This window comes from Sander vitreus, chromosome 15 (assembly GCF_031162955.1).
Source record: "Sander vitreus isolate 19-12246 chromosome 15, sanVit1, whole genome shotgun sequence".
Lineage (NCBI taxonomy): Eukaryota > Metazoa > Chordata > Actinopteri > Perciformes > Percidae > Sander > Sander vitreus.
This window is the reverse complement of record NC_135869.1, coordinates 21,038,766-21,061,849: the sequence shown is the minus strand read 5'-3', so window position 1 is coordinate 21,061,849 and position 23,084 is coordinate 21,038,766. Positions and strand designations below refer to the sequence as shown.

The window sequence follows — 23,084 nt, the reverse complement described above, 5'->3', positions numbered from 1 at the left end:
CACGGGGCATCCCAGAAGCGTGTGTGAAGCAGCTCTCCGCTCCTCTCCGCTAAAGACGCGCACCAGGTCTATTTTCACGCGAGCCACGGGCCGTTCGGTCAGCCGGGCAGGCAGTGAAACAGCGAGACTATCCAGTCAATTTACCAAAACACCCCCAACCCACCAATATCGTATATGTCTCCTCTACGACATCACGGACGAAGAGAGATTCGTCTTGGAGGTTGAAAAACATAATACCACATCACAGATCTTTTTTTATAAAGACAACACCAGAAAAGAGAAGGCATGGAGCTTTACTGTAGGAGTGGAAGGTAGATACTAGCTTAATAGACACACGATTGTTCTGTAAAGTACAAAGTAGAGTCAATATAATCTGCGACTCCAGCAGCAAGATGCTCCGCTTCTGAGACGTTCCTGGTGCGGTATGGCGCGCGGCGGAGGACGGAACAAAACAGCGGCGCAGCCGGGACACAGCACAGACGCGCCCGGTGGAGAATCGGAGTAAGGAGTTAAGTGTGGATTCAGATGGTCGCCATGTTTATCACGTTGCATGAGTGTTTACGACAGCAGCAACACCATCTAACTACCATCAATTCAGAAAGTATACTCCTGTTACATGGCCATTGTGTCATTCTGACCAGTGATGTTTTCACTGCATACCAACTACTTCACAAACAACATTGGATGTCATGAGACAGAAGGCAAACATCATTCTCACAGATTAATGAGACACTGGGAAGTTTGTATGTGTGTGAATATTAAGTAAGAGTTAGAGAGACTCTACCACTGTCTGGTACAATTAGTGTCGGCCAATAAGATAATCCAATAATAACCGGGATGTAAACAAAAACGTGATTATGTACCTGATCATCTCTGTCCACCGCACAGCTTCCTGTAGCTCCATCAGTCTCTCTTTGTACTGATTCCTTTCCATCAGCACTCGGGCCATTTCCACTCTGGTGAAGCGCTTCCTCTGTGCTGTAGGTACATCACTCTGTGGTAACACACAATTAAACCCACACGTTACCACGCAAAAAAATACATGTCTATGTCTGCAATCACAGACATTGTTGTACAAGTGCAAAAGACTCACATCTTCTTCATCTTTAGTTTTGTGTTTCATTTCCTCCACCTCCAGTCGCACTCTGGAAAAGAGCATGTATTACACTTGCACGACATATACATGTAGAAATAAATGAAGTTTGATAAAACCATGTTATGTTATTTTATTATTATTACTACTACAAGCCCAGTAGCATTAAACTGATGAGTGCTACCGGCTATGACTGTTGACCTACTTTTTGAGTTCCTCCTCCATCTCTCTGTTCTTGTCCTCCAGCTTGGTCTTGGCCTGCAGCACAGCGTCCATCTCTCCCTGCAACATCTCCTTCTCGCAGGTCAACTCGTCCACCTTCAAGATCAAGTCTTTATTCACCACGTTCAGAGCATTCCTGGACAGACGGGAACAAGGACATTTTAGTCTACTTGTAAAATACGGACGGCAAATTGTAGCAGGGACAAAGGATCAAGACGACATCACAGTCATGCCACGAAAAAAAACATGAAAAATATGCACTTACTTTGTCTCGAGCAGTTGTGAATTCTCCTGAATGAGGTTTTCAACTTCCCGGCCCATACCTGAACAGAGTTGATGGTTAAATTAGGGTTTTATTACACAGGAAACAGTTTGACAACATGCTGGAGCAGCGACTAAATCAGCACTACAGGTTAAGATCCACCACTACAGATGATTCTTATGAGGGTAAAATCCAACAAGGCACTACGTAGGATGTGAAATATCTCCTAGTGAGATATTTGTCACCATAGGTTTCACAGCACAAGACACTACCACAAACAAACAAATCAACAGCACATGACTGACAGGAGAAGGATGGATAGAGTGGGTGGGGTCTTACCAATCAAACTAAGGTCTGAGAAAACCATGCAATCCAAGTCAGGCGGAAAGGACAAGGAAGAGAGGGAGAGAAAGAGAGAAAGAAATGCGGATATAGTTTGAAACAGTGGAATGACCAAAATGATGAAGGAGCCAGAGCTAAATGTGTAGCTGTTGACTCCACAAGCAAAGATGCTGTTGGTTCTCTAAAGCTAGTAAGATACGACAATTGCAGCGTTACAGAAAAGGAAAACAGGAAAATACAAGGGCCAAAAAATCAACTGAAACTGTAAACAGAACCGTTAGGCCAACAAAGGAAGCATTGAACGCCATCATCCATGCACCAAACTTTGTCAAAAGCAGTCAAAAGTAGGCAGCTGAAAAGATGTAAACTGTGCAACCGTATGCCTACTGTTACCAAACATAACGAAGGAGAAGCTGTGAGCGGTAAAGGTGGCGGATATGGCAGAAAGTGACTAATGACGAGAGGTCAAAGGGACATTGCAGAAGAATGTTTAGCTAAGGAAAGGTTTGAGGTCATACACACCAGAGTACTCCACTGGGATTATGGACAAAAGCCAGAGGATGAGATACGGGAGAGAGAGAGGTGATGTTAACATGGGTCGATGGATAACACTCAGTATCACAGCTGGACCAAAGCAAGTGGAGCAGCATTGCAGCAAACAGCAGGTGTTGGAATTACATTGTTATTATTCAAACTAGTCCTATCAGTAGAGCAAAAGCTGCTAGCCAAACCTAGCAGTAGAGCGCCATTGTAACAGTTTAATGGGCATCTTTTCAGAAATATTCAGGGTTATTGTGCAGTTTGTTTGTATGCAATACATTTAACTGATACAACAAGATAATCACTTTTAGTCTATCAAATTGAGAAACTGATGTCACAATCTTTTCAACAAAACACCACAACATGAAGTAAGTACCTGTTTGCTCCACAGAGTCTATTATTTTCAATATCAAGACACCACAAAGTAACTTATTAGGTGTATTACAGTATTATACCATGGCCACTTAAAAAATGCTATCATCTATTTGTAAATGTTTAAATATCTTAAGTAAAAGTGCTATCGTTTCCTGTAGCAGCAGGGAAGCATACATACTACATCAAAATCAAATGTTTTATTTCTCATTTTATATTTTTTCCCCCGCAAAATTGGTTCCAAACGTTTTAATGTTTCTGTGATTGGTGGTCCCTCTATAATTTTATTTCTCGATGGCTTTGCCAAAAAACTGAATAAAGCTTCATTCTGGAATGACATTAACACTAACCAATCACATTTTACCTTGAAAAGGGAGGTACCTTTTATTGATAAAAAAGGGACGAGGTAGAAATCCTGAGGGAAGCTTACAACAGCAGCTGCCTCTACAACCAATATATAGGTGGATATTTTTGGTGGCCATAAGTTGCAATTTGCATTTTATTTTTTATTTTTTTTTTAGGTTTTTTTTATTTATTTTTTTTAGGTTTTTTTTTTAAGGGTAGAGGGCCTAAGTCCATTGGCGAAACGTCAACTCTGACTTTTATATACCTTGTACAATTCATTGATTTTATTAGACACCGGTAAGCAAATTACATGACCATGGTATAACTGTCACAAATGAAATATGAAGTGTATTAAGAGGATCTGACAGGATTGCTGCCACATTATTCCATTTCAGTGCTGCATTGTTGCAACGAAGATAAAGTTTTTACTCACCCAGCAGGTCGGCCCCTTCATCCACATCTCCTATGAGCCCAGTGCCTGCAGAGGACAGCTCTTCAAACAGAGAGTCTGTGTTTCGGTCAAATGCCATGTTCTCAATGCCTTTAGTAGGAGTACTAGAAGAGTAATAAGAGCAGGATGTGATGTGATTTTAGGATACCTGGTGAAACTTTGTTTGAAACTGGTCTGACGGCATGCTCTTTGTACTACCTGCAGGGCTTGTATCCAATGAGATCCATGTCCAGCTCAGGGGTGGACTCAATGATGTCCTGCACATCTGAGTTGTCCTCATTTTCAGGCAAACCTGTGTAAGACACAGCACATGCAAAAATACCAAAGAAAAAGGAAGGATACTGCTGTTTTCGAGTAACAATCTACAAACTTTTGCATGAGGCTCAGACGTTTTTTAGATTACCATAAAAAAAAAAAAAAAATAGTAGCCCAAACCCTTGTGTCACATACTGCATATAACTAAAAAGACAAAAGACATGAAGGCCACTAATGGATGAATGGATAATGTGATTCTGTAAGTGTTTTATGATGGCTGACCCTACCCACTGATATGGATCTGGTCCCGGGTGCAGCTTGCACCTCCGTGCTCTTACTGTTCCCTTCTTCCCTCTCCATGTCCGAGGTCGTGGTGGACATCGGTGTGCCCGACTTCGACCCAGTGAAGTCAGACAGCTCATCCTGTAATGAAAAGAAGCTTAATAACAGCAATATTACAGATAGTCATTCAAAGACAGGAGTCAAAATGACTGATGAATGAATGAAACAGTGCCAAAATTAAAAGAAAACATACAGAAACGATCGGACCACAAAGATAACAACAGCATAACAACACACGTTAAGATGTTACAGGCTAACACGGACAGGTGGAAACACAAACTAGAGAAGGTTAGAAGTTTACTACATACGCTACACATACAGTATAACAGAAGACACAGGAGTCCAATTTCTCTCTTACATTGTGCATAGCAAGAGCATCACAATTATCTCAGGGTAAAAATATACCTCTTAATCCCTTAAACACAACCATTTTAAAATACTAAGCCATGTGGATTTTTTTGTGAAATTGGAGCTCATGAAAAGATCACGAAATCTAACAGAAATACTATGAATTAACATAAAACGATACAGACTGAGGACAGCTTTCCAATCAGATGCAGAGAAAAACATGAGCAATGCAGAGCTAGCACACAAACACAGACAAGGGAGTACACACAGCTACACAGATTGCAGGGGGGGCTTCACACAACATTACTGAAATTAAACATGGCCACAAAGGGTGTGCCATTCCACCTCTAGTACACAACACAAACCAAACAGTTACAATGAAGAAACTGAAAAGAGACTACAAAATTAGACTGCACATTAGATCTAATGTTACACAAATACAGCATTAAAAAAATTGAATGTATGATGCCGTTAGTGTACAATGAGTGATCACAAATGTTACTGTTAAGTTGAAGATCTGCATGAATGAAGCAAAATACAAAGAAGCATGTGAAATATAAAAGTCATGCATTTAAACTGAAAAAAACAAACAAATTAGAGGCCAGATGCAACCACGCTGTTATTGATTTTAAAAGATTGATAATTAACCAATTCCATCCATGACAGTTTTTGTCAGTTTTCGTGACTTTTTTTACCCCCAATGTAGCCTTCACACAGGACATGGTTGCATGTAGCACAGTCTAGCGCAGGTGGTCTGTGAAGTGAGGGTCTATAAATGCACACAGTGAGAGGCGACGCTTTTGAAATGATGATACAGCATAGTAGGGGGGGGGACTACTGAAGCCCACACACACGCAAACACAAACAGTGTGCTGTCCACAGCCAATGCAGGCGTGCTGCTGCTGACACTTCCGCCAGCCGCCACTCATCCAACTACCTTGCAGTCGTCTGCCAGTGAATTCCCCCAAGTAGAGTCCTGCGCACTCTTACCCTCCCTTTCCTTTGGGGGGTTGACAAAGTCCAACTGCTTAGGGGGGGAAGAGTGAGAATGAAGCTCACAGGTGCAGAAGCAGTTCAGCAGAAATGCATACACCAAAAAGTGTGCATGTCTGTGTGAAGTGAATGGAACACAGGGTTTCTGCAGGTTTAGTCGGATGCAAGACTTGTTAAGACCTTCATGAATGAAATTTAAGACCTTTATCAATACATCAACTAAGCCCTAAATTCAGTTTTAATCAAGCCAAGTATCGCTAAACTTGTACTTCCCCAAAGCTGAAGAATAAAATCCGTCTTATGTCTGTGGTACAATCTGAAAGAGACTCGCAACAATAACACGAAGGGCCCTATTTTAACGATCTAAGCGAACGGCGTGAAGCGCATGACACAGGTGCGTTTAGTGCGTGTCCAAATCCACTTCTGCTAGTTTGACGGCGGAAAAAAGGGTCCGTGCGGCAGGCGCATGGTTCAAAGTGTTGTACTTAGTGTCTTCATTAATTCATAGGTGTGTTTTGGGCGTAACATGCAATAAACCAATCAGAGTGTCAACTTCCATTCTCTTTAAAAGCCAGGCGCGTTTGTACCTTGGCGCATTGCTATTATGATGGCGGATTTGCACTATAATATTTTTATTTGTAATCTTTTGCATGTTTGTGTGCTGCTGCACACGAGCCTGGGTACATTTTACTAATTTGCTGTTAAAATAACAATGAAATGCTGCGCTATTGACTTTAGACGAGGTTTTTGTTAGTCAATGGCGCGATCACTTCCCGCTGCCTCAAGATAGCAATACTCCCAGAATGCACCTGAACACACCTCCCAGTAAGACCAGCACACCCTTGGGCGCAAAGATGGGCGCAGGTGTATTCCTTTTTAAACGACGCGGGCTCTGGACGGTTAATTGACAACTGTGTCGGTCTTAAACTAGCAAAGACACTTACGTCGGGCTTTGCGTTGCGCCGGATGCAAGATAGAAAGCTGTTTGGCTGCAATATAAGTTGCAGGTTAGTGTCATTTGTAGTCGTAATACAGCAAATTTATATTTGGACTAGCGAAAGAAAGAACTACAACACCACGGAATACATTTAAAAAAAAAAAAAAAAAAAGCATTAGAGGTAGCGTTACATGGACGTAGGAAAATTAAGACCTGTTTAAAATGATTTACGACCTAGAACACAATACTTGAGTGAATTTAAGACTGAGAAAGGCCTACAATTTAGATTTTTAAATTTTAGACTTTTAAAGACTTGTTAAGACCCCGCAGAAACCCTGGGAACAGTATGTGACTAATGCTAACAATTGTAGAGCTAAAACAATTATTTGATTGATTCGGGTTTGTGATACTAGTAGCGGCTAGCCTGCAGCAGAGATGAGAAGCAGGCTAGACAGTTTGGTGAGCTAGTTTCTTTCTCCACAGCCCCAGATTTTTTTTCCATTTTGAAACTCTTGGTCTTTAGCCCGAACCGAAGTTTTATCAGATTTTGTGCAGTTCCCTCTGGAGTCACCAAAGGCTTCATACAACTTTTTCACATAGGCAATAGTACTCCTTAAGACTTCCCCTTTAAGTGACATTGCTTCATAAAGATCCCTTGAATAAAACGAAAAGCAGTGATTTAGAAAATATAATTATGCCAGCTTTAAAGATAATGGGATGGTCTTGCTTATATGACTCATATTGTGGATGGAGATTAGATCATGGCAGGCATGCGTACATACGCACCTCATTAACCTGTCGTTCCTCTTCATTTGAAGCGCCACCCACCCCCGTGAATAAACATGACCTCCCTGTTTAACTCTAAGAGCATGTCTGCATATCAAATCTACTCGTGTTCAAAAGGTCATGGCTCAACAATAACCGTCCCGTAGCACTGATTGCATAAGAACTAATCACATTCCAGCTAGCCTTTTTCTGGGACTGGCTGCGAGCCATCCAGCGGCATCACTCCCATCATGCATCGCGCCACAGAGCTGATGTCCCAGTTTTAACAAAGACGCACGCAGCAGTGGGATGAATTAACATTGTCGCCCTCCAGGTCTTAACTGCCACAGATACTAACACACCAAAAACATTTGGAGTACCAGTAGAAAACAGCTTCATTTTTTCTGAGAGAATATAACCATATTAATGTATATAATAGAAGGATGACTTGTGACCCCAGTAGTATTTAAAGCAGTTAAAGCATGAATTGAAATAACTGAAAATACACATATGATGAAGCCTGCATCAAATAGAAAATTGTATCTATTCTGATTAAGACTAATCACAAATGTAATGATCTCCTGTGACTGCTGCATCAGGAGAAGGGACAGGTTTGCATATTCATCAATGGCTAAAAAGAAGGATGTCTGAAAACAGAGATGGCTTTGTCAGACGCCTACTAAAATACGCTTAAGCACGCCCGAGCCTTATCAAAGGCTCTCTATTTTTAAACGGATCTAAAGCCAAAACTACTCTCTACTATCTTCTAGCACTGGCAGGAGGGCTGGAAACACTCAGCCAAAAAAAGGGATTATAGCGATCAGATAATTCTCCATACTTTTATGCATTTTGACACTCATTTTGATTAAACAGCTAAAAACAGTGAGAGCATTAAGGTAGCACTTAATATTCAGGTATTAAATAATTTGAAGCAAGTGAAAACATGTATCATTTAAGATCATCACAGTTCAGATTGGATTGAATCAGAATTTAACATGCCAGCAGATAAAATGCACAACTAACACTCCGGACCAAAGATAATGAGGAAGAAATTTGGAGAAAAGAAAATTCTGCAGTTGGTTTTTTGTCATTATTTGTCTGTCATTATAATACACTTCATGTCTTGAAGCTCATCTTCATTCCAAAACCCCCACCTTAGTTATCAGGCTGATATCATGTAGTGAGACGCGAGTTTATACTCGCAGGAACAAGTCATTATTTTCCACCTACTGTGATTGAAGTTCACATGAAGGCACTATCCACACACCTACCTTGAGGCTAGAGTTGGACCGCGTCGGGTCGGTGAACCTCCAGCCCTCTGTGCCCGGTGTCTCTGCCCTGGCCTGGGGGTCTGGGTTTAGCAGAGACGCTCCACCAGGTGATGGGAAGATCCCCAAAGAAAGAGGCCGCTCTCTCCTGTGGAGGACAAGAAAAACAGTTTGAATTTGTTTTCTCAAAGGCGCAGTTCACGTATCTTGTCTCAGTTGAGCCCTTGTTAACCACTACGTGTTGGCTGTGGTAGTGTCTGATTAACTTCATATAAGCATTGAAAGTATTATGAAAGTGAAAAACGTTAACACCATGTAATGTGAAACTATGCCTTCCCTGTGTCTGTGCTCCTTATAAATTACCTTTTTGGTTGAAGTTGATACAATAGCAGAGCTGAAAAACAGCAAAATGCCTCTTACGCTTCAAAAGCCCTCAAAAATAAGTTCACATAAACTTCTTCACAGGTTTGTCCATTGTGTTTTGTGCCATCAAAGATAGGGTTCTTCCTGAGGGGCCTCACACGTGTCCCTTTTGCAGCGTTCATATCATATGTGAGTTATCGTAATGACAAGTTTTCAACTTGTAAATCGCGTTCATGTCAACAAGTTTTAATTACTCTAATTACTTTCATTACTTTCTCATCTCCGTCCAACATTTTCCTATTTACATGTTGTGATTTGTATAGTCACAGAGTGTAGAAATAACAAGGTCACATGAGACACAGCCGTATTCTAACCGTATACAAACTGGGAACTATATTCTCAGAAGGCGAAGCACTGCAACTTCTGCTACTTGGGTGGAGTGATTTGCTCGCAGCACACGAGAAGCCCCGTGGTGAGGAGCAGAGAGTAACAATGGTGCTTTTCAGGTGTTGCGCTAATCACTCCGCCCAAGTAGCAGTGCTTCGCCTTCTGAGAATATAGTTCCCAGTATGTATACGGTTAGAAGATGGCTGTCTCTTGTGACCTTGTTATTTGTACACGCTGTGACTATACAAATCACTATATGTAAATAGGAAAACGTTGGCGTTATTTTGTCACTTATTGGGAGCAGTAGGCTAGTTGGAGCCGGTTAGCCTCCAGGATCTGTGGTAAGCGAGGCTAGCGGTGCGCCAGACAGAGTTACGACACGCACGGAGCTGAGAAGGGTATGTATCGACTTATCTAACTCTTGGGGTTACGGTGAACAAGCTAAAGTCCCAATTAGTCGGCGTGTTTCTTTAAAAGGCCTTTCCCATCTTTACCATTCAATCCCTATGACGTGAACAACACAATAATACAAACTTACAGTATCTATTATGGTCTTACCTGATTCGGCCGACCGCGCTGGACTCTGAAGTCTCACTTATCTGCTGCATTTTGATCCTCTCTACATGCTCCATATAGTTATGGATCATCTGCAGAAGTCAAACCAAAGAACCACAGGAAATTAGTCATGAATGTGGTTAATGATTACAACTCAACAACAATTCTTTCTTCCCTCTATCCTTTCTCTCGCCGTTACCTCTGTGTGTCGCTGATGGAGGGAGTTGTATTCTTTCTTGAGCTCCAATTCACGTTCTTCTAACCTGCCAACTGAAACAGAATACGACACTGCTCAGTTAAAAGTTGTCAATTTACAATGCACAAGACAAGGATTATACTTTGTCTATGAACGTTTTGTAAAATGATAATAAAAGTTTGTACAAAAATCAAAGCGTAAAAAAAATGGCCCCACTTTACAAGGGTTACGTTCGAGACTTTCCAGGAGTCTCAGAGCCAAACTATTCTTTTAAAACGTTTAGACCTTCATTGTACCTCATTGAAGTACATAAAAGTGTGCCTAGGCCACTTGCATAACTTTGCCGTACCAGGCGGACAGTGAGGGGATAATCTCCCTCAAATGGGTATCAATGTTGGGCCGATTTATAAAGTGACAAAAACACCTAATCCCCTATTAGTGCGTCAGGTTTAGCCTAAGCCACACAGAGAGCTACTGGCGGATATACAGTATAAAGGGGTACTATCAATCACAGCAGCACAAGCTTCTGCATGTTGTGTGATGATGTCTTGTCTATGTGTGTATTCTGGCATTACCGGGGAATGGAGACATGTAATTAAGTGAAGGGAGAAGGCTATACAGAGGCTAGACACATGGGAGACAGCTGAAGACTGAAGTAATCCTTCCGGAGTATTCGTATTAGTGCTGTGCAAGTTTGGCAAATCAATGTGTGGAGAAGCTGAATGTGAATTAAGACAATTATATTGATTGAATTAATCATTTATTTACCTAAAAAGCTGTTTTTAACACTTACAAAAATGACATTTCTTTCTGTAACTCAAAACAACACCATAGAAACACCAACAGATTCATTTTCCTGATCTGTGTGGGAGCTGCGTGATCACCCATTACAGTCCATTTAATTTACGTCATTAATCTGCTGAGAAGCCAAGACGGTGAGATGTGTGTCTATGTATAAATCTTCATCATCAGATTGTTGGATGCCTTTTGCTTGACCAATGCAGTTTCAATCAATCAATCAAATTTTATTTATAGAGCACTTTAAAACAACCAAAGTTGTGCTGTACAGAAGAATATATGAAGACACAAGGTAGATAACTCACACAGGCATACAATACAAACAGAATACATATAAAACAAGTTAAGAGACATAAAACAAGAGAAGACAGCCATACAGTAAAACAATAAAAATGTAAATGTCTCAACGTCTGGTGTCAAAGGCCAACGAGAAGAGGTGGATTTTAGGACGAGATTTAAAAACAGCCAATGAAGAGGACTGTCTAATGGGCAGAGGAAGATTGTTCCACAGTTTAGGAGCTGCCACAGCAAAGGCACGGTCCCCTTTGAGCTTACACTTTGTTTTGGGGACACTCAGGAGGAGTTGATCAGCTGACCTGAGAGAACGGGTTGTTGTATACGGGTGGAGCAGCTCAGAGATGTAGGGTGTGGAAGGCCATTGAGGGACTTAAAACAACAAGTTTAACATACTGAAGCCCTATACACATATAACCCAATCATAATAGAACTGTATTCAACCAGGAAAGGGCATCCCTGAGATTCAAATTCTCTTTTAAAAAGGGAGCGTCCCATACTGTATCTCCAAATCAGCCTGGATCTCTGATCTGACACACAGATGAATGAATAGAAATGAGAGAAAAAAACTAAAACTGATAAATTATTGCGCTCTTCATTGCTAGGCAAGTGAAAATAAAGCCAAGACCAATGCAGGAGAATGGCTTCATAAATCTCAGCTATACTGTCATTGCCCATCATCAGCTGTGGACTTTGTCATAAATGTCTCAGGACACAATCAGCTCAGGTGTTACAGTAATGAATGAATGAATGATGTACTATTGACTGGGAGTGGCATAGGGTTGATTCAACCCACTGACTAGTTGCATGGAGCATGTACACTCAAGGAATGTATTCCTAAATAAGGGAACTAGTTAATGATGTAAAACAAAAATAATTTACATTTCATTTTCCAAAATAAACCAAACACTAAGATACTTATTACGTTATTATAAGTTTGCTTTGTTGATGCTTGCTAAACATCAGATATGGAAGAAATTCATGTTGGCATTTCCGTCCCCCTCACAGCTTTGGGTGAATGAATGGCTCACTTTTAACCAGAGGTGTTGCTTTGCTACTAAATACCAGGCATTGTGTGAATCTATTTCCAACCAGACAGAATGTAAGAGCTAACCACTTTCCCTCCATTCGTTAATCCACCAATAAGATGGGCGGTAATGCACTGCCGCATTAGGAGGACATGAATAACAGAAATCCTATAATCCCATTACTGTTACCCCCGCAAAGAGGGAGAAAGAGTGTGTGTGTGTGTGTGTGTGTGTGTGTGTGTGTGTGTGTGCGTGCGTGTGCAGAGAGAGAAAGTAGGCATAAAAAGCTATGAGAAAGACATCAAACAAGTAAGGAAGATTATATGAAGAGTGTAAAAAATGGCAAAAAAGCAGAGGGGAGAATGGGAAAGCCTTGTACATGGGAACAAACGTAAATAAAAATAATCATACTTGAGGTATAATTAAGGTAAATCATTTTCATAATGATAAATGGATGTTTCTCCATGGCACAATGGAGAACAGTGATGAGAAGACTGATATGGTATATAATAATGTGTGCATGTGAATGGAAGTGTGTGTGTGTGTGTGTGTGTGTGTGTGTGTGTGCTTACTCTGGTCTGCGTAGTTCTTGATCTTAAGTTCCAGCTGCCGCGAGTGAGACTCCATTCTGTCCACATGGTTCTGCAGGTCCTTCTTATCCTGTTCATGAGTGTCCTCAAACTCAATGAACTTCTACTCACGAACAAAGACACACACACACACACACACACACACACACACACACACACACACACACACACACACACACACACACACACACACACACACACACACACACACACACACACACACACACACACACACACACACACACACACACAGGTCTTGGTCAGACTCACTGGCACTTAATTGTTTCAGTTATTTACAGGCAAAAATGTTAAAAATATGCCAAACAGTCTCTGGTTGCAGCTTCTCAAACGAGAGGCTGGGCTGTTGGTCAGACTTAATAAGACATTTGAAGGTGCTGCCTTGGAGTCTTTTTTTAAACAATAGTTGCAGCCCTATACACACACAGTGTATTACATAATAGCACAGACAACATGTGCCACGGTGACAGCGTAACTTTTCACAACATGTACCATGACTGTGGATGTCTGAATCGGCATTAGAGGGACAGGATCTTGATTTAATGGTTCGTACGGAAATTCCAGTTCCTCCCAGTTTCCTTCAAGGCGGACCTCTGAGCTGGAGAGTGTGCATGTGTCAGCGTCCACATCCTGTCCAGAGGAGCAAGCCAAGGCCCTAATGTGGCTGCCCTTCCTCCTCTAGACACATGAGTCCTACTGTAGTTTGATGTACAAAGACATGTTGAAGCCAGCTCAGCAGTCTGTTATTTTGCGCTAAATGACTGAAAAATAAAAATAAAAAACTCTGCGACAAATTATCTCAAGATTAAATGAATCTTATGCATATGTAGCATTTTGTTTACTGCAGATCTGAAGTAGCCACTACAGGGTTTTCATTCAGGAATAAACTTCGAATTAAACATTAAATAACGTAGAGCTGAATATATGTAAGAAATTGCAACAGCAGCAATCCCATCCCAAAAAACAGGAAGGAAACAATAAGAGAGCAGTGAGGATGATGATACGGTCTATTTTGTGTCTGTGTCAAATCTACTACAATGGGTTAAAAAGCAACCAAGCGAGCAAAAGGTCTCAAAGAAAAATCAATTAATCTTATCTGAAGACAACCTCCTAAAAAGAAATGTGACACCGTTTACTACTCTGAAAATGTGGCGTGGGTCAGTCTGTGACAACATAATTTGACACTTAAAACCAAGAAGGCAAAAAAAAAGGGAAAGGGAGCAAAAATGCAAGTTGGGAGAAGCTTTCTCTGTGTTTCTGACAAAGGCTCACACGACCTGGAAGTAATAACTCCAACAGGCTCAGCGTACCCCTGCTCACTCTAAGAGTGGACAAAGAGTATTTCCCAGGACAATCCCATAAACACTGTGCATTTATATTTGACATGATATGTAACTTTAACAATGAAGGATACCGTAGCACTGTCAGTGTGTATGAGTGTTTGTGTGCCTGGCTGTCACACTGCTTCAGCGTCACTGTGTGCGGAGGGGTCTACATGTCCAATGCTACTGGGCCAGTGTCCCTGCTGTCCCGATGCCCCGAGTCAAAGAAGCAAGCTGGGACAGAAGGTCTGAGTCACATTATGATGCCCTTTAATATAAAAGCTCAGGGCCTGGAGACAAATTCATGCATCTAAATCACACACATCTTAGGCATTATCCCAGCCAAACACAAAAAAATCCCTAACACACACACACACACAGACACCCACACATATCTGGGTGTTGGCAATCTTTGTTTGTTTAATGTCTGAAGTAATGAGTGACAGCTTTTGCTACAAAATGCTAACTTGATTTCATATTTAGTTTATCTAAAGTGGCGATATGTAACTTTCAGTTTGTGTTGATTCTAGCGGCCGCTTTGGACAAAAGCGGTAGTGTTTTTACGACGCTCACTGTCGTAAAGGTCTTTTCTTTACGGTGTTATATTGCCCACTGTAGATTACTGAGTTAGCGTTCCGAGGAGGTTAATATAGTTGCGATAAATATTTTGCTCAGACAGAAAATCATTCATTTGCAATAAGAGAATAAGTTACAGATGCATTGTTGCATTTCAAGTGTTGCATACGGTAACTTAGCCTAGTCTGGAAGTATCGTGCTATCGAGCTAAACCGGGTAACGTTATCACTGTCACTGTGTAACAAGCCAAAGCATTAAGAGTTTGTTGTAGCAACCAATGTAATAATAACTTATATTTATACAGCGCATTTCATGAAACCCACGGACGCTTTACACAAGTACAGGGGTACAAGGGAAAAGAAAACAGTAGGCCAACACAAAACGCAAACTAAAAGGAATAAAATGTCCGCGCTAAATGGAAGGGGGATGTAATTTAATGTCGGCTACTGTATCTACTGACATACAACCACATTGCGCATTGTAAAGTTATTTTATGAATGAAATAGACATATTACATCTATACCTGAGGGCCAATTCGGGGACGTTTTTGAATCATTTACAATCCCGTAATTATCTCCATCTGTTAAAAAGGTCCTGTGGCATGAAAGTTTCACTTTATGAGGTTTTGTAACATTAATATGAGTTCCCCCAGCCTGCCTATGGTCCCCCAGTGGCTAGAAATGGTGATAGGTGTAAACCGAGCCCTGGGTATCCTGCTCTGCCTTTGAGAAAATAAATGCTCAGATGGGCCGATCTGGAATCTTGCTTCTTATGAGGTCATAAGGAGCAAGGTTAGCTCCCCTTTCTCTGCTTTGCCCGCCCAGAGAATTTGGCCCACCCATGAGAGAGAGAGAGAGACATCATGGCTTTCAAACGAGCAAAGTGGCAGTTGGTCAAGGCCAAAAATCGGACCCGGGCAGAGGCATTAATAAAAACTATATGAAACTAGCGTTCTTTTCACTGTTAGTCTCGTTTGCTGTTACAGGTCATTTATGATCATCACATGGAACATTACACAGTTTCAGAAACGTGTAAAAGTTACATATAGTCACTTTAAAGGGCATTTACCAGGCATACAGTCTAATGTATTAGACAGTATTAATGTGAAACACTATCAAGTAGCATTATGGGAAATGATGGGATCCATTGTTGCAGTTCAGACAAAGGGCTAATAGTCAAGATCGATAATCTGCTGCATCAATTAGGGCCATTTTTTTTTTTAAACTGTCTCTAACAAGTCCCACAACCTCATGGAAGTACACTACTGGAGTACTCCTTCAAGTGAGAGATACAGACTTTAAACCATAGTTCGTGATCACTGGATAAACAGCATGAAATGTATTTGCTCTGTCAACCAATTCAACATGCCATTCGGTAAAAAAGGATTTATAAAAGTTTATATTGAACAGCTTTCAACGATTAATGGCAGTTTTGGTAAATTCTGTCTCCAGGGCCAGGGCCATCCAAGACCCTCAATGCAGAGTGACTGGCTTTGCATGTATATGTGACAGTTTCCTGAATACACTGTGCAGTTTTTTGCCAACCATATCTTATTAAGTGATGATGTGGGTGACTATACGACTATTTTGAAGGCTACTACTGTGTGCATGCCCTATCTTCTTCTCCCTGTGTTTTTTTTTTAAAACGTATGTTATAATTATGGCTCAAAATGCTGAGTCACTTCAGCTGTTTCCTCAGTCAGGGTCTCATAGGGCTCAGACGTGACTTCACTATCTGATGCAATGGGCGAGCTGATGGGTTTGATAGAGGTTATGTTTAGCTTGTTAAAGAGATGCATTTGGTGGCAGTGGTGGGTAAGAACTCCCATTGTTGGATTAGAGATACAGCGCATGGATGTATAATAAAGACCATGCAGCATTATGTCACTGACCATCCTGCTATAACATACAGTCAATACAAAGAGAGGGCCATTCAGCCTGACGTTAGCCATGACCAGTGACATGCCTTGTTTACATCCCTAATGAGCAGGTTGCTGCCCCGCCACGTGTATAGGTTAATTCATCGCACAGGGATGCTGGGAGGACCAAACACCTGAGGCAGCATTGATTTCTCCCCACAAGGATGCGACCATCCCAGTCAGTATTTGTGTCCTGCCCCATTCAACTCACCTCCTCTGCATGTTTCCTCAGCGCTTTCTCCCGCTCGTACTGGGTGATGAGCTGCTCGTTGTCCTCCTTCAGCAGCTCCAGCTCCACTTCGTGCTCCTGGTTCTCGGCGAACACCGAGTCCAGGTTCTCCAGCACGGCCACGACCAGCGGCATCAGCTCCTTCACCACGTCCTCGTCGTATTTCCCGATAAGCTTCTCGAACTCGCGGTAGATGGAGTTGGCCAGGCCCGATACCCGCTCAGACATCATCGCTGATGTCCCCGGGTCGTCCTGGTACACAACTCCGTCTTCCAGCTCCATTTTAGTCCTCTCCCGTTCAGCAAACTGGACTAATGTGGGTTCTTCCGCGTCACCCCGCCACTATGAAGACCGCTATCCGCTTAATTGAAAGCTTCGTTTCATCAAATAGCCGTAGCGTTAAACATTGAGGACATTACACGGCTGGACTATTGCGATGGAAGATTGGGTACGTGGATTCCTTCCTCTTTCCCTCACTTGTCCCATGCTGCCTTCAAATGCTCTTCCAAAGCTTTCATCTTCCCAGATTCGACATAGTTTTTTTTGGGGTGCTACACGGACATAATGAAGAAGTAGCCTAACTACACCGAAAATACAGAATTATTTTATGTATTTCGTATATTTAGGAATGCAATAATACTTTTACACACAGAGAATGAATGCATATGACGTCACCTGGCACGTTGTAAAAGAATCACGAGCTTTCCAGTCGTATTAGTATTTTCGTCCAAGTGGCCTTGGAAAAGCAGCATTTCCGACGGTCCATGAAGCTACCATCACAACAGCTGAGTTGTTGACCCGATCACGTGATGATGTCACGTCATACTTACGACGTAAGATTATTTGCGATGAATTATTTTCGAGTTTAGGCCAATTGGAGAAAAATACTGAATCGTAACATAAGAGAGTGAATGTCAAGGAATGGCAAACTCCAGAGAGCATAAAAAGATTTTCATTTTTATAAGTTATTATTTTAAACATCCTCAAGGGACACCTTTACCTGAAGCTTGCATAGTATTTTGCTTTATTATAGGCCCACGCTCTCCAGAGACAGACATGGAAATGATCGTAAAATCATTTTATTTGTTTATTTGTCACCATAAGGAGGTACTGCTTAGTTTTAGGGTATACTATTGTATAATACTACCTGAATCACTTCTAACGGTTTGCATTATACACAGACAGGTGTATGGAATAGAAGAAATTAAATAAAAGGAAAATAATGACAACTTTAATTATTTTTGTTATTTATTATAGTACAGCAGTTCTGGAGCACAACGTTTCTGTATATATAAGGTCCAAACATTGAAATAGAAAATGCTGTTTGAACTGTAGATATGTAACAAGTCGTTCAAAAATTCACTGTTAACCAAATTTTGTTCAGTTTCAACTGAGACATGAAGCTTTGTTTTGACCTGCGAATCACCAGATTCATGATTAACTAACACCAAAAATTACCAACTGAATCAATACATTATTTAATGATACAAAAACTCAAAATACATAGTGAGAGTATGTTTTAATTGCATCAGGCTGATACACATGCAGCCTGTTCATACTTTACTTAGCAAGGTAGATGTAAGACAACTTATAGCAGATATGCATTACGTGCATGCAAATGAAAACCCAGAAGCCCACTTTATGCCATTCCTGTTTGCAGACCGACTCTTTTCACACTGCTAAAGCAAGATTTGCCTCAGCAGTATGTGGGTCTAAAAAGTCTTTTCCAAAGTTAGTCATCTGTCTCAGTGCACTCAGTATGAGTGTGTCAGTGTCATCATTTGTGGCGATCTCTGAGTGGTAGTTCTTCACAGGAAAGATGCAGTACAGTGGAATACCCAGCCCCACACTTAATGTTTCCATCTACATTTAAAAAGTTTGACATTTAAAAAATGAAAATGCTGATCAAAGGAGATTTATTTGTTAGATTATTAAAATGCAAAGCAAAATTGTATTCCAACTTGGATAACAACTCTCTACATAAAATCACCAATAGAGACTTACCTGTTGCTTCAGGTACACACTCTTATAGACATTCCTTATATCTCTTTTGACCTCTGGGCAGGCTTCATCAATTTTGGTGAGAATAGCCAGTTGGGGAATCCCTGATGATACAGAGCAGATTCAATCAAAATGTTGTTTATAATTAAATTTATGAAAGCCCAATGGGAAGCCTTACCCTTACCCATGTTTCTAGCTGCAAGTCTGACTTCCCTCATCTTTCTCACAGATTCAGCATTCAGTATATTCACTGTGTCAGCAGTGATTACACAAACCAGAACATGAACTCGGTCACTTAGAGTGGGGGTTTTGTTGTAGTTTTTATCATCCTCCGATATTTTACAGACAGGATTGAACTGGAAAACAATGTAAAATGAAATCAAATAATGCATTTTGCATGTACATTAAATAGTTTCTTCATCTTTATGTACATTTAATGTTTAATGCAAAACAGTTCACAAAGCTGGATTGTATTTCTGAAATCCAACAAAGTTTATTGAATTTAGTTGTACATTGTAACCATCTCTAATGTGTCCCATCAAAGCTTGTTTGATGTCTTCCACACCAACTCCTTTATTGGTTCCTTGCTCAATGCCCATGATGTCAGTGAAGACAAAGGGGTAACATTTTCCTGGTCCTCCGTTTTGCATTTTAAAAGTTCTGTACTGTAAAACAGAAAAGAGCTGTTATAACAACAATAGTGCCACCTAATGACTGATCAACGTGAATTCGTACTTCTGTGGTGAAGCTCTCCTGATAGATTGCATCTGGCAACGCTCGACAAGTGATTCTGCCTTGTAAAGCACTGTCGACAGAGTTGATGAAGCTGGACTTGCCAGAACCAGTGGGTCCATAAAGCAGAACTCTGAGCTGGTCATCATCATTAAGAAGATGAAAATCCTTCACAAACTGCAGGTCTTTGTGGCTGTTCAATTAAGAAAAGGTTATTCCATTTTAGATTTACTTCTTTAAATCTATTTTGCATATGGTGCACATACTTTGTGGTTGCTGTTGTTACAGACACCCGTGACCATCATGTTAGTGAGGCTGACAACTAACACTAAATTACATCAGAAAATGCATTCTCGACAAATGAGCGTGTGCAGTCGTGCCATTTTGTTTTTTTAAGGTAGTTAGTTCAAGAAAAGCCATTAAACACACTTAGCACATCACTTACCCCCATGTTATGTCCCTCCATTGTTGAGTCAAAGCTAAAGTGCACATGTGGATGTTATACACGAGTCACATTTAAGGGAATGACTTCAACAATCATGAAGAATGTGTAATTTTTCTGTTATTTTTACAAGTTTCAACCGTATTCTAAGTATCTTACTAGGAGAAGGTGGGAGAGGGGATGAGTTGCCCAGTTGTTTTATCCATGTCCATGCCATTGCCAAACAGCTACAATAAACAAGGCAATGTGTAAACAAGAATCACTTTTTCATATGAACATTATTTATTGCTTAAAACCAAACCAAATTTCAACAGAATATTTGAGACTTTTTAGTTTAGAACATTTAAGAGTATCAGGTAAGCATCACCCAAATTTTATTTTATTTTTTATTTCACCTTTATTTTTACAGGCAAGTCATTAAGAACAGGTTCTTATTTCCAGTGGTGGCCTGACAAGAGTGGCAAAGCCACTTAGGGAAAGAGAAAGAGGGCTAGACAATAAATACATACACTGAATGTATTTCTATACATACAGTTTAGAAATTACATAAAATACATTTAATCTAGTTCATGTTCACTCTAGTATTTTTTGTTTTGTGTTCAATTGTTCCATCCTAAGAAACCTTTATCTACCTATATCTGTACCTTATCGGTACAGATATCATTAAAAAAAGATCTTACCCCAGCTGATGTGCCTGTGGAAAAAGTGGTGATGGTTTAACTCAAGTTATGCCACTGAAATTGAGAAATTAAGCTTTTTATACCATATTTCAATCTCGTTATCATCACTTTGGCAAATCATGTGACTATAGAAGTAAACCACAGCTTTTAAAGCATTACATTAATCATGAGTTGATATTCCTAAATTGCAAAGACATGGTTAGTATACTTACGAGTATGCAGTAGTATTAGATGCCTGTTTGGTGTTATCTACATTGATGTGCATATCGTGTGAGGCCACGCAGTTTTAAATGTTTGAACATCCTTTCGGTTTCCTTTGGCTAATCTGAAAGAATGATTCTCTTTGAAAGCTGTCATCCAGTTCAAGTATGTAACCTAAGGGTGTGGTTGGGTGCGTCACATATATAAAAGTACATTTTGAAAAGATGCTGGAAAGTCCAGAATTACCAGCCTCCACTCTAAGGTATCATCTGTTATTGGACACCCAAAGGTCCAAAAGAAAGCTAACTAGCTATTGTGCAGGTGTCTGCTTTGGTTTCTCTATTCACAGTACCTGCATCATAGCAGTACATGGCCTACCTGGACTCTGAAGACGTGGTTACATATTTTCATTATTACTTGACAGTCCCACCCAGTGACTGAGTTTGGGAAACATGCCACGAGTGAACATCAAGTGACAACATGTTGAACCAGTTTTTCACCTCTGCCTACCATCTTACCCTGCCCCAGTCTTCTTCCAGTGGTGTAGTCCATGTGATACACAGGTATACGAGGTATACCCACTTAAAAATGCCCAATGACAACAACATACTTTCCATTATATTTTTGATATATTTTGAATTGTCATCTGTGGTTTTCTTCTACACAAAATAAAGGTATTTCCAACGTAAATTGGTTCATAAAAGTGTATCCGAATACAGAAAATGTTGATGCTCAAAAAGGAGGAGGGAGGACACCCAGACCCCCCACTATGATATGCCCCCCCCCCCTCTACCAAAGGCAGATGCTGGCCAATATATATACATAGTACAGTATACCCACTACAATACATTAAACTACACCACTGTCTTCTTCTTAATGTCTGCAGTATCTCAAAAGCAGTATCTCAAACCAGTGTCAGACACATGTCCATGTTTCTGTGGAGTTTGCCTGCTCAATGCTTCACTGAACCCCCTACAAGTTGCAAGTCACAGCTGAAGTATGAACACCATTCAGACTTCTTCAGGCCCCATAACTTGATCCAACATCTTTGGAGCTGTTATAAACAACATACATTTGAGACCCTCTATGATATACATAAATTGAACGGAATGTTCAAACCTAGAGTGGGTAACACCACACGCTCACAGGAGATTCAACTGTCTCATTACTTTGTTTAAAAACATGCTTTTTACACTTCCCACGACAATTAAACGGTTGTATCCCTTACATGTCAATATGTCACATGACACTATATCACCAAACGCCTTGTTTTCTTCAGCTCATTCTTTTCTTTCATCTCTCATTCTTCAAATAACAGTTCCCCTGCTGCTATTTTGTGTTGTTTAACAGAGAGTTTGTCTGTTTTAGTGATTACACTCCAATTTACATCTCAACTTCTTTTAATGTTTACACTTCGACTGACACATGCACAATTAAACTGAAATTTCCACTTTTTTAAGCATGTCCATTTAAAATGTTATATATTTAAATATATTATATGTTTATATATTTTATATTTGAAATGTTCAAATCGTGAGCAATTTCAGGATTAAAACAGCATTACTGCAATGATTTCTGAAAGACCCACCAAATGACAGTATACTAAGCAACATGTCTGCTGTGAAAAAGGTCTATGCAGAAGTGCCTTAAACCTGCATTCTATCTACTTTCCAGCAGGGGGCACCTCCATTGCTTGCCAAGTCTATGAGAAAATGACCCTGATTTTAATTACCTGCTTCATGTAGTACTACTGGAACATAGGGTCAGTTTCAGCAAATATGACAGAAAGTTAGTTTTATAAGTCTTACCTACTGCACCTTTAATGTTAGCATGCTAACATGCTAAACTCAAAAGTTGAACATGGTAAACCTTATTATAGCCTACCTTCTAAACATTAACATGTTAGCATTTTTACTGTGAATATGTTCACATGCTAATATGAGCATTTAGCTCCAAGCACCGCTGTGTGCAGCCTCACAGAGGAGCTAGCATGACTGTAATCTGTCTCGTTGACCCTCTTCTGAGAGAGGATAAAACAGAACATTGAACAAATGCCTTTCTTTTAAAAGAAAAACAAATGACAGGGGAATAATTAGTCAAACAATGAATGACAAACTATGAAGCACAATGAGAAAAGACTGGGCAGTGAGAAAACATGAAATGATGCAGCAGAAAATGTAAAACACCAAGCAACCAACTGGATTCACCACTGGACAACT

General features: G+C 40.5%; 2 protein-coding genes across 11 annotated transcripts in view; both read right to left on the bottom strand.

Moving 5' to 3' along the window:
- spag9a (sperm associated antigen 9a) overlaps positions 1–17,520 on the bottom strand; it is a 31,561-nt gene extending 14,041 nt beyond the window's left edge. The window contains exons 1-14 of one of the 8 annotated variants that reach the window (XM_078268658.1): positions 16,792–17,520; positions 12,729–12,849; positions 10,040–10,110; positions 9,844–9,932; positions 8,539–8,683; positions 5,510–5,599; positions 4,170–4,305; positions 3,826–3,919; positions 3,610–3,731; positions 2,442–2,453; positions 1,581–1,638; positions 1,299–1,451; positions 1,094–1,145; positions 864–994 (exon numbers count right to left, since the gene is read on the bottom strand). In XM_078268658.1, the coding sequence (XP_078124784.1) occupies positions 864–994; positions 1,094–1,145; positions 1,299–1,451; positions 1,581–1,638; positions 2,442–2,453; positions 3,610–3,731; positions 3,826–3,919; positions 4,170–4,305; positions 5,510–5,599; positions 8,539–8,683; positions 9,844–9,932; positions 10,040–10,110; positions 12,729–12,849; positions 16,792–17,091 (1,574 nt within the window). In that variant the 5' untranslated portion in view covers positions 17,092–17,520. The remainder of the gene's footprint in view (positions 1–863; positions 995–1,093; positions 1,146–1,298; positions 1,452–1,580; positions 1,639–2,441; positions 2,454–3,609; positions 3,732–3,825; positions 3,920–4,169; positions 4,306–5,509; positions 5,600–8,538; positions 8,684–9,843; positions 9,933–10,039; positions 10,111–12,728; positions 12,850–16,791) is intronic. The other 7 variants (XM_078268660.1, XM_078268659.1, XM_078268664.1 and 4 more) reach the window with 7 other exon arrangements.
- Positions 17,521–18,018: 498 nt separating this feature from the next.
- Positions 18,019–20,992, bottom strand: LOC144529540 (interferon-induced protein 44-like). 3 transcript variants are annotated; one of them, XM_078268669.1, is made up of 9 exons: positions 20,877–20,959; positions 20,665–20,718; positions 20,144–20,211; positions 19,988–20,021; positions 19,546–19,735; positions 19,323–19,475; positions 18,995–19,166; positions 18,814–18,914; positions 18,019–18,672 (listed from the first exon to the last, which is right to left on the bottom strand). In XM_078268669.1, exons 3-9 carry the CDS (start codon positions 20,199–20,201, stop codon positions 18,481–18,483), a joined length of 900 nt encoding a protein of 299 aa, XP_078124795.1. In that variant the 5' UTR covers positions 20,202–20,211; positions 20,665–20,718; positions 20,877–20,959; the 3' UTR covers positions 18,019–18,480. The 3 variants fall into 3 exon arrangements, with proteins under 3 accessions (XP_078124795.1, XP_078124793.1, XP_078124794.1); XM_078268667.1 differs by lacking the exon at positions 20,665–20,718 and having other exon boundaries at positions 20,877–20,992; XM_078268668.1 differs by lacking the exons at positions 20,665–20,718; positions 20,877–20,959 and adding an exon at positions 20,380–20,642.
- Between the last annotated feature and the right edge of the window lie 2,092 nt (positions 20,993–23,084).